Below are 27,793 nucleotides of genomic sequence, written 5' to 3'. Positions count from 1 at the left end.
CACATCACTCTCCCAGTCGGTTCTTATGTGTGTGTGTGTTGGGGGGATGGGGCCGTGCCGAGGATGAGAAAGTTCCCGTTGGTGCAATTATTATTTACTACTTGATTAACTTCATCAAACCTTTGTTATCATAGGGACCACCGGGGCGCCCACCGCTTATTTTTGTATAGAACTATATTACCGCGCGCCGTATATGTGTTTGGAAGACATCATCATCATCCCGGCAAGAAGAACACAGTGGAGTACACGAGTTTAAAACAACCGTCGAGATGTATTCCGCTCCTGCAGGTAAAGGCTTATAATTCCATTATACTTAGAGCCGCAGCGAGCCTCTCGCGCGACACGAAAAGATCACGTTTTCAACCGAATAAATGTGTCTTTTAAGGCGCGTCGCCACTTTTTTTCCCCAGCTCAAAACAACCTCATTTGTTGTCGAGCGAAAAGCTCATGCGGACCAACTAAAGTAAACCTCAAGTTGTTAGCAGCAGTTCGCTTTGCTAGGCGACGTTAGCTTATAGTTTAGTTACACGTTCAACTCTCTTGTTGACATTTCGGTGCTTTTGTCATCATGTTGAGTCGGATTTGAACGTGGGGGCATTTTCGCTCACGGTTTAGACTGTGATCGTTGCCTTGCTCAAGAACACGTCGTCCCCAACCCCAAAGTACAAGCAAGCACCGACAGTAGAGATGATGCTAGCAGATTAGCACGTCCCCGGCTAGCTAGCGTTGTTGCCACATTCCACCGACCTTGTTATTGTTGTTAGCTATTTAGCTAGCTAATGAAGTGTTGTTGATCTGGGTTAAACAAACTAACTGAACAAACATCGGCATTTTGCCATATAAAGAGCGCTTGAGTGAACATTGATGCACACACATTATAGCGACAAGGGGCCGTTCTTCTTTAGCCCATGTAGCTTCTATCGCCAAGCCAGTGTGGCCATGAAGCTAATCTTTACTATTTTGATCTAGCTTAATGTGATGTCAGTTGTTTACTATTAAACAATGCAAGAAATGTACGCATGGGCGTTAGAAGCGATGGTCACCAACGTGTTGCCTTGGTTCCTAACGATGCCAATGGCCTATTTGTTATTTTTTTTATTTGATCCTTTATTGTTTATGATGATGTTTAAGATTGTAGATTTGGGGACAGGGCCCGGTTGCATGAAGCCACTTTGGTTAAGATTGTATCTATCTATTTATATACATATACATCATCACCATAATATAACCTCAAGTGAAATCGTAAGCAGAAGGAGGTCTTGTAAAAGTACATTCACTATGCGTCTGTACTCTGTCGTGCAACATTATTAATAGTCTCTATTACAGGCCAGCGGTGGTTAATTGCACTCATTCGATGTCCTTGTAATAGTTCTAGCTTTCTAATCAGCAACCCCCTGTAGGATAGAAAACCAGCTGTAGCCAGGATCCAGAATACCATAGTTGGGAACAACTCAACTCCAGGAGAGGAGAATCATGGGTGGCTTTAGGAGGGTCATCATACCACCAGGTTGCCGGCCTGCCTCTGTGTGTGTGCAATTGATAAGACTTTAGAGAAGTCGCCCTTGGTTGTGAATGATAGTGTTTTGGGGTAGATAAGAGAGCAAGCCTTCTGGCCATGAAGCAAGGAAGGTGTTCTCCATGGAAACCTAAGAAGAGTTGAGCAACAACACTGGCCGCTGCTTCTCTGTTGCCGTTTACTTTATAAGATATTTCTAATTATTGTTTTACATTTTGTAAGCCACATCAATTTGTCGGTAATGAAACTTACTGTAACACGATTCTACTTTTCAACGTTCTCCTTAAACCATAACATGTCATTTTTGTCTTCTTTAGCTGCTGAGATGCAGGAGAGACCCCTTTCCTCTGGGTCAATAGGCTCTGGTAAGATTCTTCTCCTTAGTGCTTTTAACCACATGAAGGACTGAACCCCGGGGACCCCGTTCAACGAAGTGTATATAGGGTTGAAGTGGTTAAAGCTGTATGCCAAATTACCATGGTCCACTGTTATTGACAACAAAATGCATTATATAGGCACTCAGTTACAATTTCTACCATTTGTCATAATAATAAATGTTTTCCAGAAATAACTTATTTGTGATGGTAGTTTTAGAATCACATTGTGTCCAAGCTGACAGTTTGAAATACATTTTGGATGGTTGCCTAACTAAATAGCAAAAAAGGCCATTCAATAGTCAGTAATTAGTGGGCTTTATCGGTGTTCGTGTATTTGAGTGCACAGAGCTGTAGGACCAAGATAGCGTGCCTAAGGGAGTGTGCTCTTTGGGGACCACCATGACTACGTTGAGAGTTGAATACAATCAGCCAGTTAAAGGGATACTTCACTTCCGGGCCGCCGACACATTTAAAAAAAATATTAAAAATAAATGAAAAAAGTTATGGAAAATTCATGGCCCCCTCACGCATTAGAGTGTCCTACTAATGTGTGAGGGGGCCATGAATTTTCCATAACTTTTTTCATTTATTTTTAATATTTTTTTTAAATGTGTCCCTGGCCCGAAAGTGAAGTATCCCTTTAACTTACAAATGTCCCTGACACAGCTTCTTCTTTACTCATGGTGATTCAGTGGCTTATTCTCATACATGTGTTATGTTTTTCTTCTAATTTTACATGCATTTCTTTTCATTTGATTAATTTTAACTTTGTAAGTAACAGTTGATTTTGAAGGTGCAGTATTGATTGTTATAATTCTTGCTGCACTGACATTTTCACACATCTAGTGTTCATTAGCACATTTAGACCTGGAACCCCATTACGTAACTATACCTTTCAAGCCGGAAACCCCTTTTGGGGTTCTTGTTGCTATGTACAGTACATAGCAACATAATGTTTTTGAATTTTTTAATAAATATTTGAAGTTTTTCAGAAAACTTGGGTCAGGATTTAAAAGGTGTTTATAAAATTGGCCTTATAGGTCTAAATGGGTTAGAATAGAAGAATTCATGCTTAAATATACTGACCAATGATTCATGTTCAGGTGTAAGAGAGGAAGGGGCTGATTCTGCTTTAAAGCTATCTTGTGTTTATGATTTTTATTCAGCATTAGTATCAGGATGTAGTAAATGTGGTTACAGGTACAATAAGACTCATGCCTTTTTCTTTTTTTTTCTTACGTACAGGAACAGACATTACAATACATTCACTCCCAACATAACGTTTAACACTCAGCTGGTTCAGAGTACAAGGCTGGTTCAGTTTGACACAACATTCAATTTTCCCCATAGCCTCCCTCCCTCCCTCATGGGTCTTTAGTCACCGTTCATTTCACCACGTGGAAAAAAGAAAGAAAAAAAAATCAGCAAAGTCCACAACAAGTTCTAGAGGGGAAAAGATAAATACAATTTTTTAAAAAAGGAACATAACCTAAGAATGCTCCTTTCCCCTTTTTCTCTCCCTCTCCCCTCCTCCCCAACAGAGAACAAAATAGACGAAGGTAGGAAGACAGAGTGACGGCGTGAAAGCTATCTTGCATAACTTTGGGTCAAGTGCCAACATGAACAAACATGGTTTCTGGTTCATTAACGTCTAATGCTTAATTTATAATTGGTTGCGCACTGGTCTCGCATGGCAAAAATAGCTTTTCTACAAGCTCACAACCCGCTGCAACGCTTTGTGAGCTTGTAGATTGGCTATTTTTGGCATGCAGCACAAGTGCACAGTCAAGTATAAATCAAGCGTATAATGTCATAATAAACATCTAATTTGTCACTGCTTTCCTTCTCCTGACCCCCACGATTCAGATCCCCCATCACCCCCAGTGCCAGAGTATGTCTTCAAGCCCCCCTCACGGCCAGACTTTGGCACCATGGGCAGGACAATCAAGCTGCAGGCCAACTTCTTTGAGATGGAAATCCCCAAACTGGAGGTGTACCATTATGACATTGACATCAAGCCTGAGAAATGCCCTAGGAGGGTCAATCGGTAAGCATGAGATGGATTTCTATAATGCATATTACATACTGTCGGAAGATGGTGTTTCTATATTCTTATATTGTACTCACAAGTACAGTATTTATGGGGGCGGCCGTAGCTGCGTGGACAGAGAGGCCATCTGGGAATTGGAAGGGTGCTAGTTGACCCTTCGGTGCACCCAGTCTACATGTCAAAGTGTCCCTGAGCACTTAACCCCTACTGCTGGGTAAAGCAGTAAAAGCAATTTCCCCACCTGCGGTGACCAGAAAATACTCCCCTTTCATTATTATTGTTGTGTAAATGTACGTAGTTGTCCAGTAAATTGACTTTAATTTCCTTTTTTAACACCTGGTCACCTGCTCAGTAGTTTTCAGTAGGCAGTGATTTCCTGGACATTGTGGTGAATTGCCTTTCTTCTTCTTTCAGAGAAATTGTCGAGCACATGGTCCAGCACTTTAAAACACAGATCTTTGGAGATCGAAAGCCAGTGTACGACGGGAGGAAGAATCTCTACACAGCCATGCCATTACCTATAGGCAGAGAGAAAGTATGTCCTCTTCGTTCCGACAACCAGTCAACAGTATGGTATCTGTGTGTGGGAGAGAACACTTTTGTATCAGAACTGGCAACTGCCAACAGTGATACGAAAACTTAAGGGCTAACGGCATTTTCTCCTCCTGTCCCATCATCTGCACAGGTGGAGCTTGAGGTCACGATTCCTGGCGAAGGAAAGGACCGCAGCTTCAAAGTGGCCATCAAGTGGGTGTCTATCGTCAGCCTGCAAGCTCTGCACGAGGCCCTGGCAGGACGGCTACCAAACATACCCTTTGAGACCATCCAGGCCCTGGACGTAGTCATGAGACATTTGCCCTCTATGAGGTCAGCCATTGCTATTGGTCTAGTGTTGACTATTTCTGTAGTTTATAATTCTTCAACCATTTAAAAGCATCTTGTTACTTCAACAAGTTGTTGTGCTAGTCATGTAACGTTTTCAATATGCTAGATATCTGCGGCCATCCCCGCTACCTTTTTAAATACACAGTTTAGATAACCAATGATCTGATGATTGTTAAACCAAGGAGTGATGATATATCCAGGCTCAAGACTGCTCATCGTGTTTTGGCTTGGCATTTGCAACCTAACACTAAGCAAGCATTTTACCACTCGTCATATGTTATCCACTTAAGGGTCAAAATAGCCACAGATCAAAGGTTGGCGAAGCTAATTAATTCTGTTTCTCCAGGTTTTTCCTACCTGCCTTTATCTTAACCTGTCCACGTTTTCATCCTTTCTGTTCTTATAATGAAATGTTAATTAGCTTGTGTCTTCCACCATTGTCTGTCACAGGTACACCCCCGTGGGTCGCTCTTTCTTCACCCCCTCAGAAGGTTGTTCCAACCCTCTTGGCGGGGGCAGGGAGGTGTGGTTTGGCTTCCATCAGTCTGTCAGGCCTTCCCTTTGGAAAATGATGCTGAATATTGATGGTAGGCTTCATATAGCACTGATGTTCAAATTTGGGGCCCATAGACTGCAATTTTCTGAAGACTGTTTCAGTGGGTTCCAGTAAAATGTGGACCAGTTTAATTTCACTGGTAACTTCATCAGAAGTTTTAGCTCCACCATAAGAGAATGACTATTCTGATCAGAGGTTTCACTCTTAGCTCTCCACCACTAGTCTTCTTTTACTGTACCCTATGGAACAATACTAATGTAGATCTATCTAGGATCTTGACATGAATAAGTTTGTGAATACCTGCATTGATTAGGAGTAGCTTTTGACCAGCTGCGGCCTTAAGCTTGTGGTACCGTTCATGGAAGCTATTTTACTTGAGTCTAATCGCTGTGATCTTGGGTTGCAGTTTCGGCCACTGCGTTCTACAAGGCCCAGCCTGTAATTGAGTTCATGTGTGAGGTCTTGGATTTCAAAAGCATTGAAGAACAACAGAAGCCCCTAACGGACTCCCAGCGAGTGAAGTTTACCAAGGAAATCAAAGGTAATTCATTGGTCATTCAAGTCATGAGTTGCAAGTAGAATGTTTCTTTTTTTTTTTAAAGATTTTTTAGGGGCCTTTTATGCCTTTATTTTAGAGAGGGATAGGGAAAGTAGACTGACAGGAAATGGGGGGAGAGATGGGGGGGTGACACGCAGCAAAGGTCGTCGGGAACGGGAGTCGAACCAGCAACACGCTGCCAGGCTGGCATTGCAGCCTAGGGTGCCTGGACAGTCACGCTACGGCCCAGGCCATGTTTCTTTTCTTTTAAAGCTGCCTTGTTTTTCCCCAACATAATATTGGTCTCTTACATTATTGCAATTAACGTGACTGACTTTAATACTCAAAGACTGGTATATATACTAAACTCTCGAGTAGTGGTTGAGTAGCAATTTTTTTTGTTACTCAACATTGCTATGCAAGTTTTGTTATTTTTATGCTCTTGCAACAGAGAAATGTTATTTAAAAAACTGCAGCAATGCATATATTACATGTAATGTATGCATATGGGAAACGGAAGGTCCCAGGTTTGTGGCCCGGCCCCAGTCTACGTGTCAAAGTGTCCCTGAGCAAGACACTTAACTCCCAACTGCTCCCTGAGGTGCTGCCCCTGTTGCGCCCACTACTCCTGATACTTAGGATGGGTTAAATGCAGATGCCTAATTTCGCTGTATATGCAAATATACAGTGACGAATACTACAAAGGAGTGCAGACCAAATCTTCTCTTTTTGTTTACTACGCATAAACGGATATGTCACATGCTATGGTAGTGCTTATGCATTACGAACAATGTGTAGTACGTTTAGGTTGGTGTAGTGTTGTGTTTTAACCACTTTGCCTATGCTACAATCCAGGACTGAAGGTGGAGATCACCCACTGTGGACAGATGAAGAGGAAATATAGAGTGTGCAATGTGACCAGGAGACCAGCCAGTCACCAGACGTAAGAATGCTCAGTCAGCCATTGTCCATGTTAACCATCATAAACTGTACAGTCATACAGCTGTCTGGTGTTGAATACATTGTGGTTATTTTTTTGTAATACAGTAATGTGCCATGGTACGTATTACAAGGTTGGACCCCATTTGTCCTACCCCCCCCCCCCACACACACACCTTAAATTCTCTTCCCCATATTTTTTCTCCTGATGTAGTCACACCGTCAATTTTCAAGGCCCCTTGTACTGTAGTCCTTGTCACTGCTGACTCCTACCGGTTGGTGTTAGGGAGAGTGTAGGTGAGCAACTGTCACTGCACGTGACACCGCCAGTCTGATTCTTCTCACCTGACTGTGATGAGTTTCACTGGGAGGACATACAGCGCATGTGAAGGCATACGCTATTCTTCTCAATTCAGCCCCCACTGAACAGACGCCCTAACCAACCTCTAGTAGTCGCTAGTGATGCGAGAGAGATCTCCTCTCCGCCTGGCTGCACTCACCCCGAACACGGGCAACTGTTTGTTGGAACGCCCAGTTGGATGCCTAGCCAAGCCGGATGCGCCACAGAGGATTCAAACCCCTAATCTCCAGTGGTGGGCAGGAACTTTACCCCTGCACCCCTATTTGTCATTACTTAGTGATGATAAGTGACTGATAAATGTGGAAAGATGACAAAACACTAACATTCAGTGGGCAATCTTGAGGCAAGAACAAATTGCAACATATTGTCGCCTGGTGTGCCGCCTGGTGTTGTGGTGGGTGTACAGATAGGAGGAGCAGATGTTGGCTCTTAAGCTGGCTCCAGACCAGACCGATTTTGGGCCGACTTGGCGTCGGGAAGCGTCGTATATAGTCGTCCAGTCGGTTAGGGGTCCGTCGGGACCTTTTCGGCCGACCCAGAGCCGACCGAACATGTTCAGCTTTTGGCCGACTGGTAGAGCAGAGAAGACGTGACAACAAAGGGCTGTCGGTGTTGCCAGATTATGTGAGAGAAACAAGCGACCATGTCTATGAAAACCTACATTCACTGTTTCTCGTTGTCGCTCCCAGAGAGAGATTGATTGATTTGACCTACTTTTGCGCTGTGGTGATGACATAATTTATTGGGAGCAGGTGTGTAAGATTCCATTAGTATAAACATTTTAATTGGCTTTCATATACTCTTAATATATTTTTTTCAAATTGGATTTGGCCTTATAGATCGAAATGTGCTCAGTTTTGGCAATTTTCTGGGTGTTAATTTCAATAAATTAATTAATGTATTTATTTTTGATTATTCGAATAACCGTTTTCAAAAATGTTGTGTACACGTCAGCAGTGGTGGAAAAAGTACTCAAATGTTTTACTTGAGTAAAAGTATCAATGCAATAGATGTACTATGAGTCTGTTACAAGTAAAAGTCCCGAATTCAACATTTACTTGAGTAAAAGTACTAAAGTATTCGTATAAAAATGTACTTAAAGTACCAAAAGTAAAAGTACTAAAATGTTTGAAAATAGCAGATCTACAAGCTCAGAACGTGTGCATCGCAACACGTTGTGAGCTTGTAGATCTGCTATTTTCAAATAGCTTATAGGTATAAAATAGGGCTAAAGTGGTTAATGTATGTTTTATAATGATTTATATCTGCAAAGTAACTAGTAACTAAACATTTCAAATAATTGTTGTGGAGTAAGGCAAGGCAAGGCAACTTTATTTATATAGCACTTTTCATACACAGGGCAATTCAAAGTGCTTTACAGAATAAGAAATCATAATACAAAGTGCAACAATGCACTTTAAAAAGAAATGGAGAATATAATGGATACAATTAAAATAAGATAAAGGAGCAAAATAAATACTCCCACCTTTTATACAAAACATGATAATAATAAAAAGTGACATTGTCATTTAAAGACCAGGCAAGACCTAGCTGTTCTTAGCCATCATTGGGTAGGGTAAGCAATGTTAAATAAATATGTTTTTAACTTGGACTTAAAAACAGCTATGGTTGGGGATTGTCTAATGTAAGCTGGAATATTGTTCCAGGTTTGTGGTGCATAGTAGTGAAATGCTGCTTCACCATGTTTTGTTTCAACAAATGGAACAATTAATAGGCCAGCCCCAGATGACCTAAGGGTTCTAGGAGGTTCATATGGTAAAAGTAAAAGTATAGACAATTGGAAATACTCCAGTAAAGTAAAAGTAACTCAAAATTGTAGTACAGTACTTGAGTAAATGTACTAGTTACTTTAGTTTACACCACTGCACGTCAGTGAAGAAAAAAAGGAAAAACGCTGGGAACATCAGGGAAACAAGCCCAAAGTCGCTTATAATAAGCAGACTTGGCAACGCACAGCAGAGGGCGCTGTTTTTCCTTTTGTTTTGGCCTTTGGTTCCCAGATTAGCATCTCAATGGGCCAAGTCGGCTGACAGACTAAATGCTCACTTTTACCAACCAAATACCAGTCTGTTGCAGTCTGAAGTAGTCTGAAAGAGTCTGTTTGGTCTGGAGCCACCTTTACTGTCTGAATAGAAGTTCCTAAAAGCAAATGTCCCAACATCTGTACGTCTGTATTTGACTGGCTTCAACTACGGTGTAAGATCTATAACCGTGCAGAGTCCTGCAGACACAGTTGGAGATATTAAGTCTAGGTGCAACCACTTATATGGACATCCCTCCATAACTAAATATTGATGTTTTCTGTAGTGGAGGTCACTATTTACTCTTTCAGGTGCAATACTATCAGTCTCCCATAGCACCGGTTCAGCTATGCTGCCCGAAAACCCTGTATTTCAACTCTCCTACAGTTTTGCTACCCCAGGTCTACGATTGTCAAAAAAAACTTGTTGAACTGATTACTCAGGCAGTGAAAAATGCCACTTTCCCTGTTTTCTCACGCACAGAGCTGGTTAGGATAGGTTGATTGAGAGTACCGGAAGCATTGCAATGTTCTCTTGCTCGCATTGTGGTATATTAGCAATAAGTGTTAGCCAGATTTGATTCTGAACGCCTAACATGCATGCTAGATGTTTAAGAGAGTGTAATCTGCTCTTGAAAAAATCTGCTTAATGAAATATGGACCACTGACTTAGAATGACGATGGTAAACATATTTGAAGACGGCTTTTGTCTGAGAAAGAATAAGAATAAGATCGTAACAAAAGCGTAACTTGGTGAAGCAAATGGGAAGGATCTTTAGCTCACATATTTTTCTTTGTTGTGTTTTCCCAGGTTCCCCCTGCAGCAAGAGAATGGCCAAACAATTGAATGCACTGTAGCACAGTACTTTAAAGACAAGTACAAGCTGATCCTGCGGTACCCCCACCTCCCCTGTCTCCAGGTTGGACAAGAACAGAAACACACCTACCTGCCTCTAGAGGTAAAGCAGCTGCAGAATCCTTGATATCTTTTTCCCTTATTTTGTTGTTCATGAGCATGGAAAGGATTTTTAGGTCTTAGTGATGCATCAGATTTCTTTGGGTGTTATCTCCTGTTTAACATTCACCTTATTTATATTTGTTGCATTGTGCGACCAACCAAATAGGCGTGTGAAAAAGAACATGGCCGATAACATTTCTTGTGATTGTGTTCTGTGTTTACATCCCAGGTGTGTAACATAGTGGCAGGGCAGCGCTGCATCAAGAAACTGACAGACAATCAGACCTCCACCATGATCCGTGCCACAGCCAGATCAGCACCCGACCGTCAGGACGAAATCAGCAAACTGGTGTGTAACCTTGCTATTACCCTGCCTCAGTCTGAGACGTTTACAGTGAATTTAAAATCTGTCATATGCTATTTTATTTCCCCCAAAATTAAGCTTTTTGTTACGCCATGGTACCAAGGGGCCAGCCATCTGGAACAGTGGTTCTCAACCTTTTTGTCTGGCGACCCCCAAAAAAGACTTGACCAAGTCACACGACCCCCGTCCTTCACGACTCACTGGCAACATACATGCAACAAACAAACGCGTGTGCACACTTACAGTCTACTATAATTAATAATGGGCTAAACAAAATAGCAAAACCAACTATAATAGTTTAGTGTTGGCTTTAATGTACATTTTCTTAAACGGGGGTTTTGATCAGTGTTGTACACTCGGACCGTGCGTCCAAGAGGAAAATGCAAACCTCTTCTCACAGCTCCAGTGGCCACCCATGTTCCTCCTTATCTTTAAAAAAACAAAACTCTAGTTTATCAGTGTAATTGGATGTTTGGTGTGGAAATACCTCTTCATTTTCATTGGCGTTAAGCTTTCGTGTGTCAGAACCTCAGCACAGTTGAAGTTGGGGCTGATCAATAGTAAAAAACCCTGCTGAGGTTGTGACTCAACGTTCTGACCCACTTTGAGTGTCTCACCTGCGGTCAAGGTTGACATTACTTGTGGGGTGTCAAGTGTGTGGTACACTTTTAGATGGATCTTACTGTAAAGGGAAGCTCTATCCACCGTTCCATCTACAGCCTTGAGGCTGTTGAGAGCATGTTCAATGTCGTAGCGAAAAAGTAAACGCTTCCTTACATAGATTAACATTGTTATCATATGAAAGTTTATAAAAATTTTACAGAGCAATTTAAGTTTATGGCGCTGCTGCAAGGGCAAAGCCAGCTAGTGTGAACGTTATGTCTCAGTGTGGCCAGACCCACAGCACACACACAAACATCCTCAGTATCTCTCTTCCTCTGAAATGTTTTTCTACTAATTAAATATTCTTTAATGTTCTAAAAACTTTAACATGTAATTTTTTTATTCAGATTTTCATGTTTTTTTTAGCACTTTCAAAAAAGCATCTGGCGACCCCTCCAAATTATTTGGCGACCCCCAGGTTGAGAACCACTTATCTAGAACAGCGATTGTATGTCCCAACAAAAGTAGACCAATCACAACAAACTACACAGCTCAGGTGACAGTGTGCTACACCAATCACCGTTCCCACAAAAGTGTAGGGTGGGAGGGTGGGCCATGGCTGATTTAAGCAGTCACACCTGGCCTGAGTTCAATTAATTAGACTCTGAGCTGGGTGTGACTACACAAAGCAGTGCACAAAGGCCTTCCTCTCACACGCGTAGACACACTCTCTCTCTCTCTCAGAAAAAGCCTTCGTCATTTTTAGAGCACTGTCAGTGATTAGCTTAATCCATACATACATAGAAAACGTGTGTCATTCCAGTAGTCAAAATGATTACATCAGATACTACAGAAAACCACACAGAAGTTGAGCTGTACCTACAGTCCAGCCCAGTAATGGAGCTTTTTACCTTTGTCTGTCACGTTTCCCAGATGAGAAGTGCCAACTTTAACACTGACCCTTACGTTCGGGAGTTTGGAGTGATGGTGAGGGATGAGATGACAGAGGTGAACGGCCGTGTCCTCCAGGCACCTTCCATTCTCTATGGAGGCAGGGTATGTTGATTGACAACGCTTGGATGCCTTCATGCAGACCTAGTCTAATATAATCTCAGCCTTGTAGGGCTGGAAGTCTTTGGTCATTTGAAAATAAATTTGTTGCAGCATATTCTACAGTTTTTACTTTTAATGTTTATTTTAATGTAATTGTTTTGAAGTACCACACATATAAATGTGTTATCTCATGAATGGAAACTGCTTAGCTTAAGCCTGTGGTTTTGTGATGTTTACAGAACAAAGCAATAGCCACGCCAATCCAGGGAGTTTGGGATATGAGGAACAAGCAGTTCCACACCGGCATTGAGATCAAAGTGTGGGCCATCGCTTGCTTTGCACCGCAGCGACAGTGCACAGAACTCCTCCTCAAGTAAGTGTGATATTGGATTAGAAATATGGCCTTGTTTGCCTCTGTTCACATGTGCCATTATGTCCACTGTTTGTATTGATTGATATGGAGACAAATTCCAGTGCATTGAATAAATAGATTCCCAGCACCCAGTCCCCCGCACCAGTGCCACATTTTTCAACTGTTCAGCTGTAAGGGACAGCTCGTTTGAGCAGAGGGTAAACAAGTAAAATATCCCAAATTAAATGGGACTTCTATATGATGACTTTCAACCTGGTGTCCCTATTTTAGGCATGTCATTATATTATCAGGGGGAAAAAAGGCAAATTGTTACATTTGTCACAACAGAGTTGCACTCTAACTTTCTTTTAGCACTGTTACATTTTATAAGTGTTTGGGTAGTGGTCAATGTTTTTTTTCCCCCAGCCTATGCATAGTGATACACTGTTTGCTGCATGTGTTCTGACATTTCAGCATAAAGAACGTTTCTTTAATGATTTATGAACCCGTCTTTATCTAAAGAGCGTTCACAGACCAGCTGAGGAAGATCTCTAGGGATGCAGGGATGCCCATCCAGGGCCAACCTTGTTTCTGCAAGTACGCCCAGGGAGCCGACAGCGTGGAGCCCATGTTCAAGCATCTTAAGTATACCTACCAGGGCCTCCAACTGGTGGTAGTGATCCTTCCTGGGAAGACACCCGTCTATGGTGAGGAAACACATCCTTACTCAAGCCTATTATTACTTTCTAGTTGGCCTATATGTACTTATGGTTTAGTGAGCTGACGTGCTTTTCCATGTCCCCGCTTCGCGTTGTAGCTGAGGTGAAGCGTGTTGGTGACACGGTGCTGGGCATGGCCACCCAGTGTGTTCAGGTGAAGAACGTTCAGAAGACCACTCCTCAGACCCTCTCCAACCTCTGTCTGAAGATAAACGTCAAGCTGGGTGGCGTCAACAACATCCTCCTCCCGCAGGGCAGGTTAGTGTGACCCCCGAACTCCATTCAATGTAGATCGACTGTACATATTGTTGATGCACAATACTCATCTCATATTTATTCCTACTATATGCACATATTACTGATGATAGATTGCACATATTGGTTGATACACATTACTGTTGATTCTCTGTACATAGGTGATCGTACATTCATCCTAACTTATATCTACATGCCCATATGCAGGGCCTGAAATTATTTTCTTCAAAATGGGGTCAGAATCCCCCCCCGTAAGTGCTTGACAGCAGACATCCTCTTTGTGTGTGGTGTGGTGTTGTGATCCTTGTGCTCTCTTTGCTCCTCAGGCCTCTGGTGTTCCAGCAGCCTGTTATCTTCCTTGGAGCAGATGTGACTCACCCCCCAGCAGGAGATGGGAAGAAGCCGTCCATCGCTGCTGTAAGTCAAATTACACAGCAGCGCTAAGAAAGGAGGGGTGGAATTAGTCATTTACAGACTGGAAAAAAAAGTCCTTGTTTTCGGTTTATCAAAGAATTTAAACTTACTTGACTTAATGTTTAAAATTCTTCTAAAATCTGGGGAAAAAATCAGGTCAGGGAATAGGTTAGTACAGTAACTCGGTAACAAAATAATCAATTCATAAATCTCTTCTCCATTACCCACTGTCTTCCAAGGCTGTTATAAAGCCCCTTAATGCAGAGCAATCCATCATACGATGTGCTGTGTTATAAATGACATGCTTCCACAGCACTCCCAGCAGGAACAGATGTTCCTTTCTTCCTAGGCGTTCCTACCAGCTGTAGCAAAGTGATGTTTTCTCTTTTCTCCAGGTGGTGGGGAGCATGGATGCCCACCCCAGCCGGTACTGTGCCACGGTTCGGGTGCAGCAGCACCGACAGGACATCATCCAGGACCTGGCCACCATGGTGAGAGAACTGCTGATCCAGTTCTACAAGTCGACCCGCTTCAAGCCCACCCGCATCATATACTACCGCGATGGCATATCCGAGGGCCAGTTCAACCAGGTTAGAGATGTGCGTACTGCCTTGGCTTTTTTAATGGGGTTTGGCGGGGTTGCATTGGGAACATATTTGCAAAGTGTTGTACTTCTCTGCCTGTAGCTTCTTCCATCAAACTGTCTATTTAAAGCAAGAGCAGGTTAATGCAATATATCTTGCACATCTGCAGTGGTTGGGGGTGGTCTCCCTACTGTGTCCGACTGCCCGTGGAGACATTTTGTCCCTGGGGTCGAATAGCACACTGACTGGTTGACATGTCAAAGTTATTTGAAGCAGACGGAGCACCAGATTGGACACTTGATGCAACGTCATCTCTATTGTCGTTAGAACATTGTTGCGATTACCCCATCTCTCTCCATTGGCGAAGGGAGACAACAGAGATGCCTCTAAAAGTTGTAGCTTTCATTGTGTGATATCTTAACTGTGATATCTCAGGGTCACTGCAGTTGAACCGGCTCAGGCAACAAAAGTCTGTGTGTAGACTACTGCATGTCCCTCACAGGTTTCTGACAAGACTTAGTATAACATGCCCCCCTCTGGCCTGGAGTGGTACAACAGGTTACCAACTATTCTAAGCATAATCACAAATTTTAAGTAAACGACAAAAAAGAAACTCCATTAGATAAGTTGGTATTAGCCTGGCTGAAGACGTTAATCACCTCTCAATAACAGGTGGTTGTTATGTCAGAGGCTACATATTTTTGCTGTTGGCAAAATGACAGGGAAGAAGTTGCATTGTTATTTAATCAAGAAATGTGTTTCCAATTTACATCACAATTTATCACATATCTTTTTGAGTGTTTACCCAGGTGTAACTTTTATAACCTTTGAATCCTTAATGGTATTTCCAGGTCCTTCAGCATGAGTTGCTGGCAATCCGTGAAGCCTGCATCAAACTGGAGAAGGACTACCAGCCTGGTATCACCTTCGTGGTCGTACAGAAGAGACATCACACAAGATTGTTCTGTATGGACAGAAATGAGCGGGTGGGTACCATCACATTTCCCTCCTTCTATGAGTCCTATTTAATTTAAAGTGGTATGATAGTTAAATAACAAAGTTAAGACACGATAAAAGGACTATCAGAATTAAGGAACATGGTATAATCCTTCTTGGGCTGAAGTATCTTTCCTAATGGCTTGTTTATGTAGGTTGGCAAGAGTGGCAACATTCCTGCGGGTACCACGGTGGATACAAAAATCACTCATCCATCTGAGTTTGACTTCTACCTTTGCAGTCATGCAGGCATACAGGTAAGAATCGCATTTGCAACAGTAAAAGGGGTTAAAGTGCTATGAATGAATTGGAGTCATTCTTCTTAGTTTGCATTTTCAGGCAAATACCTATTGATGTTTTTGCATTTCAAATAAGAGTCAAATAAGGAGACAAAAGCCTTGGGGAAAAAAAATCATTTCAGTACTTCTCCTTTCCCATCACCCCTTGAAGGGTACCAGCAGGCCATCCCACTACCATGTCCTCTGGGACGACAACCATTTCACTTCCGATGAGCTGCAGGTGCTCACCTACCAGCTGTGCCACACCTACGTGCGCTGCACCCGGTCTGTCTCCATCCCTGCACCGGCTTACTACGCACACCTGGTGGCATTCCGTGCCCGTTATCACCTGGTGGACAAGGAGCATGACAGGTAAGCCATACAAGCCTGTCACACCGCAAGTAGAAACGTGCGGCGTTATTCTTCACAAATCAAGAAGCAAGATGTGTGGTGCGTTTGTCTTGCAAGTATGTGTTAGAATAACCAACGTAACTGCCATTTCAGTGCCGAGGGCAGTCACACGTCCGGACAGAGCAATGGGCGTGACCAGCAAGCCTTGGCCAAGGCCGTTCAGATTCACCAGGACACGCTGCGAACCATGTACTTTGCCTGAGTAAGCAGCAGGTCCAGGTTGGAGGAGGTGACTCCTCACCACCCCTGCCACCAGCCTTCACTGTCTTAGTATCAGGTGATAACCACCATCACATTGGTCTCACACATTATCTCTACCTTTCTGGGTTGTCACTTCATCAATTACATTGAAACCCACACCACATTCTTCCTGTCATCTAAATGTTAGACTGTAAAATGGTAAAAGGATTCCTGAAAAGTGAGAGTGTGGGAGGATTGGGTTTGGTTGACTGTTTACTTGTTAATTATTGTGAAGACTGCGGGGGACAAACCTGTTTACAGAACATGAAAAGGAAGGACGACAGATTTATACACACTGACAGAAAATCTATGGTCTGTAAACCAACGAGCGGTGTCATTACATTTAAGGGAGTTAATTTTTCAGGTGGTCCGTCCACCTGCCATATTTCCTCCTCCTCTTTATGTTGTTTTTACATTTTATTTGAGAGGGGCCTGGTGGTTAAAGGGAGGAGAGGACATTGAAAGATGAGCAGCCCCATTTCAGTTTTACAAACCTAAACATTTTTTTCCTTCTGACAAATACTATTTATCAGCCAATCAAAGCAAAGTGCACTGACCAGAATGGCTACTTTACAAATCAGGACAAAAGTACTTAAGATGCTGTGAGCTCTGTCACAAGTTCTTCTCACGTGTTAGGTCACTGTGTGAAGGGAAGTGTCATTTGAGACGGAGATGACTGTCATTTCAATGTACGACCATTAGTTAATCAGCCTGCATTCCTTGGTGTTTTTTTTTGTTGTTTTTCAGTTTCAGTATTTGTCCTCAGACACTGGTGACCAACACATTTTTAATGCGAAATCTGGTGACAACAAAATTAACAGATTTTTTTTTCTTTTTCGGGCATCAGATTTGTTATACAAATTTTTATACTAACTTACTTAAAGGCTAGAGGAAGAGGGCTTTTAATATTGATGAGATTGAACCGAAAGCAAAATGTTTGTTTTCAGCTTTCCTGTCTAGCTAACATGAATATGTCACATCAGTAACCTAATTCCCTTGCTGCTGGGGGGAAAGACAATCGGGACTGGCGCCCGACATTTTTATTGTACTCTGAGCCTTGTTGAAAATGAGATGATACAAGTCATAGAAATCTACGTAGGGGAACCATTATGAAATCTCTTGTAAGAGTTCCTCTTAATATTAATTTTAATGTTTTTTTTTATAAATATGCATGTAGATAACTTTTTTTTAACATTTAAGTTTTTGTGATTTGTTTTTCTCCATACCTATTAACCCCTAGTCCTGTTTTCTTTTGATTGTTTTTTCATTTCCTCTTTTGTGTTTTCAATATAGCAGCAAAGTAGTTCTCATTACTATGTGTTTGTCAGAGCTAGATGTTAGCCTGGCTATTCAGTACAGTATATAATGAGGCCTGTAACATTTTGGTTTGGTTTCAGCTTAGGGGCTGGACTCAATAATGGAGAGTTCTGTTAAAATTTAATTCAGAGCACCTTCTGTCTCACAGAAGCTTATGCAAATTACGTTGGATGGATCTTTATAGCTTAACATTGTTGGGGAATAAGGTATATTTTGAATAAGCGTTTAGGGGAGGTTGAGGGTATTAATGTTGAGGCATTTTAAAATGACTGGCCCATATGTAGTCCAAACTAACAGACGGAATTAAATGCAAATATTTTACTGCCTTCCAACACTGTCGCTGAAGTTTTACTAATAATAACTAGACATTTTGTATAGTATCCCATCACACCTTTTACTACTTATTACAAGTTAACCTGGCGATTGTTATAGTCTTGATTAACAGGGTGGGGGGAGTAAATCTATATTTTATAACTATGCATCATTTTTAACCAAGAGATTTAGCAGTGGGGTATCTCATGAATTTAGGTCATTTATAGAGATATCTAATTAGAGATTGTTTTTTTTGTTTTTTTTAAGCAGTTTAACAGTGTTTCTAAGTGCTTGTCAGTATCCTTTATGCCTTTGTGATGGCACAGGATTTTACGTTTGTATTGTTGTAGATATGATAGCACAAAAGTTGGGTATATCCTTTTTTGTTTTTGTTCTTTTAAACAATCTTTCATAGCCAAACAAGATTACAAACTTTTTACAAGATGTACATTCAAAAGAAATGGAAGCACAATAAGGACATCTTTATTATGGGTGCTAGACGTTTTTCACTGCAAAGCCACCGTAAATCCTTAGTGAACTGGTGCAAGAGGCTTCTGATTTACCGTAAACATGGTAAAAGTCGCTCGAGCGTTTTGATGATCATTTTCTCCCCGACAACTTTTTTGTTACCCCCCATTAGCTGTAAAAGTAACTAGAGATCAGACTAACTGTGTTCGAGGGGCATTCTGAAAATCACATACTTGATGTTTCAATATTGTTTTTATTGGTGCTGGTCTCAATTGTAAAATCAACATGTAAAATTTAGGTGCACTTTTCATTGGAGATAGTTGGTATAAGAATTCTATAGAGTTTTTTTTTTGTTTTTGGTCTCAATCAAAGCAAGGAGGCTGGAGGCGTATTAACACTGGTGTAATTGTGTGGAAGTGGCTGTGTGTTCTACCTCTTGTTACCTGTTTAAGTGTTATGGTAACATCAAACCGCTGGCCATTTCCTTATAATTACCCCTGCTATCTACAGTATCTCGTTGGCATAATTTGATTCTTGCGTTGACACTCAAGGTTTTAAAACACTTGGTATGCATGTTGGTGAACCTGCTTTCTTGAATCATGTAGTTGTCCTGTAAAGTGACATCCATCGGTATCCCCCACATATAGAATGTCGGGAGTGCTTTCTTCCGGTGGGGACATTGAGCTGTGTGACCAAACTCTTGAAATGGGTTTATGTTAAGGTAACATAAACCTAACGTAAGAAACATTTTATTTAAAGACTCAAATTCGGCTGTAACAACCAAATTACCCCTTGGGGATTAATAAAAGTTTAATTTGTGTAGCTTTCAGATATAGCTTTGTCCCTTTTTTTAATTATTTTTTGTCATTTAAACGGCTATAGGTTTTTGACATCTTGCCATTGACATTTTCTGACGTCATGTTTTGTCTGCTTCAAGTGTGAATCATTGTAGTTAGAGTGACATCATTGCATACTCTGGAGACAGACAAGATGGTGATGTAAACCTGATTATGCTGCCAGGTGGGCTGTTATTAAAAACGATCGTAAAATCATACAAGTCAAATAAACTAAAACGGATTAGAAAATGTTACGCGTTTTAAATCTGAATGAATGCTGCATCACTAGGGAATATAAGAATAGTTTTGCTATGTAATAGGTTTTGTATCCATATTCCACAATAATTTCTTTTGAATCCCCTGAAACTAGTTTGATTGAACTAGACAGAAGATGTTAATGCTGTTTTGTGGTGATGCTAGTTGACGCCCGTCATCTGCTCTGTGCTTCAAAATGTGAACGTCCTCGTCTCTTGTGATTGCTGGCCTATTGAATGCTGCCATGTGGTTCAATAATCTTCACAATTACATTATTCAACTTGTCACTTAAAGGGATACGGTAATGTGCATTGTTGTATGTAGTGGTTCTTCAGTGTGGAATGTCATGCTTAATTTATACTCCATCGTACGATGGTATTGCAGCGTGAATGTGGACGAAGGCCCTCCTGGCGTACATCAGGTTATACATGTTGGGCCTAAGCGATGGCCGTGGTGCTGCTCAGCATGCACACAGCCCTCTGGACCTTGGTCTTGGCCACAGTGGGAGGCTGGTAGTTGATGTCCACCTTGAAACCTGTGGGTCACCAGTCCTTATACACCTGGATGCTCATACCATGAGGAAGTATAAATCAGGCTTCAGAAAAAAACATCTACATTTTGTCAATTTCCTCGACGGCTCGTCTTCTTCGCGTTCCTCCTTGTGACCAAACGTAGCAGCTAGCTTGATTTTCCCCCAAATTTTACAAGATAACAGATGTGGTTTTGCTCTCATTTATCGTTACTCCTTGTGGTTTACCTATACCAGCACCTTACAATACCAGACATGAATGGCATTGCTTTTCCTGTAAGAAAAGAATAATTATTTTTGCACTAAAATGAAAATAACTTTTGGTGCCGAATTGCGAGTCTAGTGTTCACCAGATTGTAGATGGACAGCATCCTTTTTTGTTACAAAGGAACAAGAAGGAATGAGATGAGAATGCTTGTCTAGAAAGATTTCTGAGATTCCGTCACCTGTACAGCCAGTGGGATCTAAACAGATTGCCACACACATTAACCACTTAAACCCTATATACTTAATTGACCGGGGTCACCGAGGGGTCTGTACTTTTTCACCTCCTTTTTCCCTCTACACCAAATCTCATCACTGAAAATAGGCGATCGATAAGATCTGCCATTTTCAGAATTGGGACAAGGGTTCATGTGGTTAATCGAGCGATTCTACCCAGCCAACAAGCGTACAGCAGATGACTTCAGAAATAGCCTAATGCCTTTAATGTTTTTTGATGCAGTGAAATTTCCAGTAAGTGGTTGTTGGCTATGTTTTCTTAGTGTGGTCGTGAGATCAGAATGGTGCTTTATGCTTAACAAACGAAACTGACAGGTATTGTGCAGGAGTGAGTAGTTGTGGATGTTCATATTTCTGTTATCACACTGCTTGTTTTAGATACAATGCCAAAGTAGTGTGTAAGGACAGGAGAAATGTTCTGAAAGAAGTGTGCTATTTCATTGGTCAAGACTGCAATGTTGAACATTTGAATGGAGCGTCATGATAATGTGTCAGGTAAAACTAGCTTCATATCAGAGATTTAGTAGAAGCTTCCTTTGAGTCTGGTGCTCTAAATATTTCGTTATTGTGAGCTAAATGGAGAATGTCTATGGATAAGTGAATTGTTGCCGCAGGGAGCTGTAAATATATACACCAGCATGGATGAATGTGTCATTGCTTCACATCGAGATGAGTGTTACCCCATGCATTTCAGGTCATAAAAACAACCATTATTATTTTGTTGTAACCGTGTCATTCTATTCCCCCTATGAGTTTTTGTGTCTGCGCAAATTTCACCTCCTTATTTTGTGAAATGACCCAAACTAAGTTTAGTGTGGAGGTGGCTGGTTTGGCAAACTAAGCATATCGTATATTACAGACAGATTGGACTTAAGTTTTATTTTGGCACCCACCTGCAGCAGTAGCATAAACTTATTCTGGCCAGAGCAAACGTTCTTCCTTGGTGTGGATGTTTTCGCTCACAACCTGTTCACACCATTACTTTCATGAAATGAGAACGCAAAATTTTAAATGGAACAATTTACGTCCAGAGCATTATATGTATTTCTCTCTATCGTTCTTTTATTACTTTTCCAATCTCCCTGAAAGCCTACACATTATTCAAAAAAGAACTCGAGTAATATTTTCTTAGATCAAAATGTAATGATAAATGTATGTGAAGCCTGTGTATTTGAAATTATATAGATAATATACCTGGGACTTTACTGTTAAAACATTTTTTTAATCAACATGGACAGTGGATTAGATTTGGCCATCTTTAGTGTTATATTTCAGTTTTTTGTTTTCTTCCAGCGAACACATGGAGGGCTAAATGGAGCACACCAGTATATTGTCATTTCATTAGATATTATTTGATATCCAACTTATTTTAATCTACCTTTTTTTAGATGGTTCTCTGCATACTGGCTACTACACTTTAGGAGACACAAAGTTTCACACTGGTGCAAAGAATGGTCTCATTTTCTCTTTAGTCAACTTGTGCGAGAAGCTGTAACATAAGAGCTGTATGTATATATGATGGTTGCTGTGTAGTTTGATCTTGTTTTTTTTCCTCCAGCTTTTGTCTTTGACCTTGTAAATTAACCACTTTCAACCTGACGCCCCTATTTTAGGCATTTTATCATAGGTGAAAATGGCATATCTACAAGCTTGTAGATGGATATTTTTGAAGATAGTTGAATAGGGCTTAAGTGGTTAATTCAGGCTTCTATGTAGACCTTCAGAAAAGTCATGAAATTCCACAACTCGGACGACACCTCTTTGGGCAACAACATTCATGCTTTGGGTGCATTTGTTCACTAGTTTGCCCACATTTCAAAATCATAGGTGATGAAAATCTTTTATTACTCTTGTTTCTTCCGTTGCTGATGATACTGCTAGGTTTTGTCGAGGATGTCGATGATTTCATGAACACTGTTGGCTTTAACGGGCCCTGCTACCATATGATTCCCTGGTAATTATCCTCGTATTTCCAACATCATTTGGCAAAGTTTTATTTGATTGCGTTGTCTTTTCTTCTTCAGCTTTTATGCCAATTTCCTTTTATTATAGCCTTGTAACAGTAATGTTGGTTTTTCAAAAGTCTTGCAACTAAAGCTGACTTACATTGTCTCTCACTACATAAATGGTAGTGCATTTATACACTCTTTACAGTGTGCATTTCATTCACACCCACACACATTAACTCACCGACAGCAGAGGAAACCATGGAAGGCACCAACCTACTCATTGAGAGCAGGTTGGTGCCTTTAGATGTATGTGCATTTAAGCCATAAAAAGAATCGGAACATAATTGTAGTAATGTTAAATGCAAACACTAAACCTTTGTACCAGTCCAGCATGTGAGGAATGCTTCACAACAATTTGTATTAACTGACGGGTAGTTGTCATTATTCTATAATTATTTTGTGCAGAAGAAATAACTGTCTCGGAATGCAAATAGAAAAAACAACTTTATTTAGCGCTGTAGATAAATGAAGAACTCATTCATAACTTGTTAAACCTCAACTTGATCTTGATCATTATCTGATGGTCTGGTGACTAATGATATTGCTGGTAAATTTGGCAATTCAAAAAAAAAATCTAAGTGGGTCCAACTCAAAGCACTTCCAGAGGCGTACCGTCTCTTCTCCGGCTACAGCAGAACAGTCTGGTTTAAGAATCGAGTTAAGAACTCTGTCCTCGTGGCCATTGAATTCCATGACTTTGGAAAATGATGGGTACTTCCTAAGGTTTTCTGGTCAGATTGAAAACCATCAAGACTAGGGATTTCCTCAAGACCTGTGTTGGATGTTTGCTCTAGGCTGCAGTTACCAATTTTCAAGACGGAAAAGACCAACTGTCATGGAGCCTCAACAAACCAATGCCATACAGCTGATATATGTATACAGTCACACAAGGCACGGGCATTTTTGTAACATACTGAAAGCGTTTGGTTCTTCGGAAGGACTTGGTTGTTTATTTACCAACTTGGGAAAAACTACCTCAGGAAGGTCTCAGCGTTTGCAGTTGTATTTGCCCTCTTTATGATGGGGATAAAGCTCAATAGTAGCGACCAAATGATACAAGTCAATACTGTGTAAGCATCTTTATTATTCTTTTAGCCACTACAGTGGAAAACATTTAAAAACCTGTTGGCTTTTATTTAGTTAGTAACATTTTAGGGGACCAAATTTTTCAAGTTTTTCAACAGTCATGTCAAAAACACAATGAATCTCACCAGAATCCTATGTAGCTACATAAACTATAGTCTCAACTGGATTGTATTGATAGACCGGATTGGATATATTGATAAATGCATTGAATCTGCGATTTTCCATAATGATGAATTTTTGTAATGGGGTTCCAGGTGATGACATCTGGTTTAAAAGTACAGTAAAAAAAAAATGGTCGCTGATTGACTTTCATTTCCCCTCCAAAAGTAAAGTAAGAATGCATCATTGTCCTGAAAAAAACTTCTATTACAATCCGTTTCCTGGCCATACATCCTGCTACAAAAATGGACTGATAGTTAAATTCAAAGCAGCTAATAATATCGCCAAAGAACTGCCTCATATTGTGAAAAATGATTCAATATATTGCATGTGTATGATTCATTTTATATTTAATATATATATTGTTCTGGAGCCCTGTCATGTGGTGTAGTGTAATGTTAAGGTAAAGGAATTGAGACTGGTTCAAGTGGAATGTTGTGGAATGTTGTAAGTACAGCAATAGTGTTGTGATTGGTCGCTGACTGGCAGTAATTACACTGGTTTGTCCTCGGAACAGGTTGAGGCAACTGTCAGTGAACATTAGACTTGAGGTCAAAAGGACAACAGTTTGCAGATGGGTAAATTAACCTCATTTAGGCTCTGGATCCAATTGCAGGGCTGGCTTTGAGATCAGTCTTTCCAAGAGATCTTTATTTTTGTTTTGTTTCTATTTAGACTTTGGAACTAGCTTTTTTTCTACAAGAACATTAGTAATCATCAGTTAATCAATAGTGATCTTTGTGTTTATTACCGGATACAGCCACTGCAAGTGATCAAATGCCTACAAAGCTCTGCCACGTTACCCTTTACTGCAATAAACATTTTTTATTTTTTTTTACTTTACCCTGAAAGGAATCCAACTATTATTGATCAGATCCAATAACAATTATGAGGTTGAGTTGTGTTTTTGCAAGCTATAATAATTTACAAAGGGAATATACAAATTTGGACATGCTTTGTAATGTCAAACGCTATGGGTTACACAGAATGAAAGGTACATAATGAGGTTGTGTGGCAATTAACTTAAAATTCTTGGCTTGTTTTAAGTTGAAAACATCTAGTATGTCATCATCTTTATGTGTGCCTTTTCTTTGGATCTCTTCCAGCCCCCCCGACATGTTGGGTTGTCAGTCCTTGATATATTTCTATATTTGGGATTGGTCAACTGTATAGCGCCACATTAAAGAATTTCCACTTTAATTATCATGCAACCTTGAGTGTAGATGCTGCATAGAAGGATCAGTATTTGTGTTTTGCACTTTTCAAAGCAGTCTAAAAGAAATAGCCCATTTGAGGTCGGGCAAAGTAAAAAAAAGAAAAAGAAAAGAAAGACCTAAAAGACGAGGTATTTTATGCTATCAGTAGGAATTATAAGGAATGATATGATTTTGAAAAGCTTTTCTAAAAAGGTAAAGATATATCTATATATTCATGAAGTACCTCATAAGCCTGATATATGCTGCATTGACTTTTTTCATTTATTCTTTCTTTAGCGTACTTCATTATTGTCCAATAAGTTAATTTTCCCCCCTAATGGAGGTTTGAATGTCACTACAGGCTGTGCATTTTGCCATGACTGCTCAATGTTATTCAAGTCGTTTAATACCATTATCAGATTTAACGGAGGATGTTATATCTTGTGGCCAAATGATTACATGCCATTTATGCAATTGTCAAACGTAATTAATCTAATCTGAATGTCTCAGTCGCAGCCACATAATTTATACTTGTTTGTTCTTGTTTTTTCCTTCATACATTTAGTGTAGAGCCAAAAAAAAGTTGCGTTTGAGGCTGTTGATGTACACCAACCATCCAGTGACACTACTTGTTCAATGTGACTGTTGACTCAGGTATCGCCATGAAAGGGCTATATCTGCTTCCCTGTCCCAAGTTCTACCTGTCCCCCTGTGTCCACGCACACACACACCCACCCACCCCTTTGTCTTAAAATAGCTTTAGAACCACACGTGAGGTACTGTTTGTCTTAGCATTTTTGGCCTTAAATGTTCCACAAATGTATGCACTAGAAATTCACATTTTCTCATAAAGCTAAACTCCCATGAGACGGCGTATTATTCATGTCATATGTCATCATTATCTACCTCCTATGAATGTAGGGGTGGTCCTGGAACTTGGTCAACTTTAAAACGCTGTTTTATTGTATTTCTTCCTGCTTATTAAGAAAAAAAACACTGACAATCATCCCTAGGTTCTTTACATTTTCCTATGTTTGAGAAATGCAAATTATTTCCCTTTTTTTGTTTTATTCAAGCAAACAGTTTCCAGGACACTCCGGTTGACTGTTTATTTTTCTCATCAGTCATTGTTTTTCGTTTTTGTTATTTTTCTGTCATTGTAAGCCATGATGGAGAAGTGAAGTGACCAAAGTCTCTCTTGGCAAAGGCAGCACTGCACAGTCCTGTAAACTCAAACCTCCCCCTTAACTTGTGTAATTTGAGCTCAGGCTCTTTTGAGTTTCTCATTTTTATAACCACACCATGCCAAAACTGAATTTGCCGTCATTCCTTTTATGGTGAGTCTTTTAATGTCGCTGGTTTTAATGACAAATTTGTACTTTGTCACACCCACGTCGCTCGACACAAATGGTGTATTTTCTGAAGAAATTTAAAAAAGTATTTTCAACGCTTTTTCCGTTAAACGGATCATTTTTGTTGTGCGACATGGCGTGCAACAAAGTATAAGTTAAGACTAAGTACAGATCCACTGCTAAGCTCCTTGTCCTTGTTCACATTTGTTGTAAAGTATATGCGTAAGCTTTGGTTTCTATTTTACATTTCCTTTTTTCTTTGTTTTTGTTAACAATTATGCTTACAAACACAAGATATGCTGTAAACCCTGTTAGGAAATAATGTGAATACGTATCACTTAATGTAGTTCACTCTTTGGCTTGACTGTAAGATGCGTTAATAAAGATGTAAAGTTCTCCATTTACCTTGTGATTTGTTTTCTTTCATTTGTAATTATTTGGGTTTGGGTTAGAATATATTTTTATTTGAAACGATGAAAGTAAACTAGAAAAGTGCCCTCCTTGAGTGCAGGTCTCCAACAGGCCCCGGTTGCCTCCCCAGGGCCCGCAAACTTTGGAAAGCCCTTATAAACGAATGGAATGAGAAATATGAATGATAAGACTGACCTGAGTGAGTTTGTACTGTTTATAAATATGATAGTGATCAAATTTACATTAAAAAACTGAAAAAGTCAAATGATCGATACAGCTTGCGGCCAGTCAAAGATAGCATATAGGATACTGGCATCACAATCTACAAGTGTGTAGCCAGTAGGGGCCCTGGGCTTACGGTAGTGTGCTTCATTCATCAAGTGTAGACTGGTCAGTGCTTTCATCAGGTTAAAAGACTGTCGAGGGAAAGTGTCGCATGATGCAGTTCAAATACCACATGAGTCTGGAGCCATCCACTACATTAGTGGATCTCAAACATTTTCATATCAAGGACCCCCAAATTGATAAGTAAATTGGTCGTGGACCTCCATGTGTAAAGATTTTGTGCCATGGAACCAAGAGAAGATTTGTTAAACATTAAAAAATATTCCCAATAATTCCAAACTTCAAGATTTTGACATCTTTCAAAAATGGCTGATCTACAAGCTCATAGCTGTAGATCAGCTATTATATTATATTATATAGCGAAGTAAAACAACAGGTGTCAAGTGTTGAACTGATTGATGCTATATTTACTATTAATTATTACCATCAATTAATAATTAAGTGATTAATGTTATTGAATGTTACACACTGATCACAAAATGGACTTGTTTGTAAGACTGATCAAACTTTATTCACTGTCACATTTT

The 27,793-nt window shown here is 40.4% G+C and overlaps 1 protein-coding gene across 4 annotated transcripts; it reads left to right on the top strand.

Moving 5' to 3' along the window:
* Positions 1-37: 37 nt before the first annotated feature.
* ago2 (argonaute RISC catalytic component 2) lies at positions 38-26,910 on the top strand. 4 transcript variants are annotated; one of them, XM_080442953.1, is made up of 21 exons: positions 38-288; positions 1,834-1,881; positions 3,435-3,452; positions 3,760-3,940; positions 4,358-4,478; positions 4,629-4,810; positions 5,279-5,415; positions 5,791-5,925; positions 6,778-6,865; positions 10,075-10,222; positions 10,451-10,570; positions 12,122-12,244; positions 12,481-12,614; positions 13,116-13,300; positions 13,411-13,570; positions 13,894-13,984; positions 14,377-14,571; positions 15,417-15,551; positions 15,717-15,818; positions 16,012-16,211; positions 16,344-26,910. In XM_080442953.1, the coding sequence occupies exons 1-21, from the start codon at positions 270-272 to the stop codon at positions 16,450-16,452; spliced, it is 2,631 nt and encodes an 876-aa protein (XP_080299079.1). In that variant the 5' UTR covers positions 38-269; the 3' UTR covers positions 16,453-26,910. The 4 variants fall into 4 exon arrangements, with proteins under 4 accessions (XP_080299079.1, XP_080299078.1, XP_080299081.1 ...); XM_080442952.1 differs by having other exon boundaries at positions 14,377-14,580; XM_080442955.1 differs by lacking the exon at positions 3,435-3,452.
* Positions 26,911-27,793: the final 883 nt, after the last annotated feature.

The sequence above is a fragment of the Gymnoscopelus braueri genome (genome assembly GCF_963280865.1).
Source record: "Gymnoscopelus braueri genome assembly, chromosome: 11".
In the NCBI taxonomy this organism is placed as follows: Eukaryota; Metazoa; Chordata; class Actinopteri; order Myctophiformes; family Myctophidae; genus Gymnoscopelus; species Gymnoscopelus braueri.
This window is presented reverse-complemented; position numbering and strand designations above follow the sequence as displayed.

What these genes read in the sequence shown, in the direction of transcription:
- ago2 (XM_080442952.1), top strand. An exon ending in AGGACGAAATCAGCAAACTG is followed by an intron (nt 10,571 to 12,121) that starts GTGTGTAACCTT and finishes CACGTTTCCCAG; the next exon opens with ATGAGAAGTGCCAACTTTAA. An exon ending in ATCCTCCTCCCGCAGGGCAG is followed by an intron (nt 13,571 to 13,893) that starts GTTAGTGTGACC and finishes TTTGCTCCTCAG; the next exon opens with GCCTCTGGTGTTCCAGCAGC.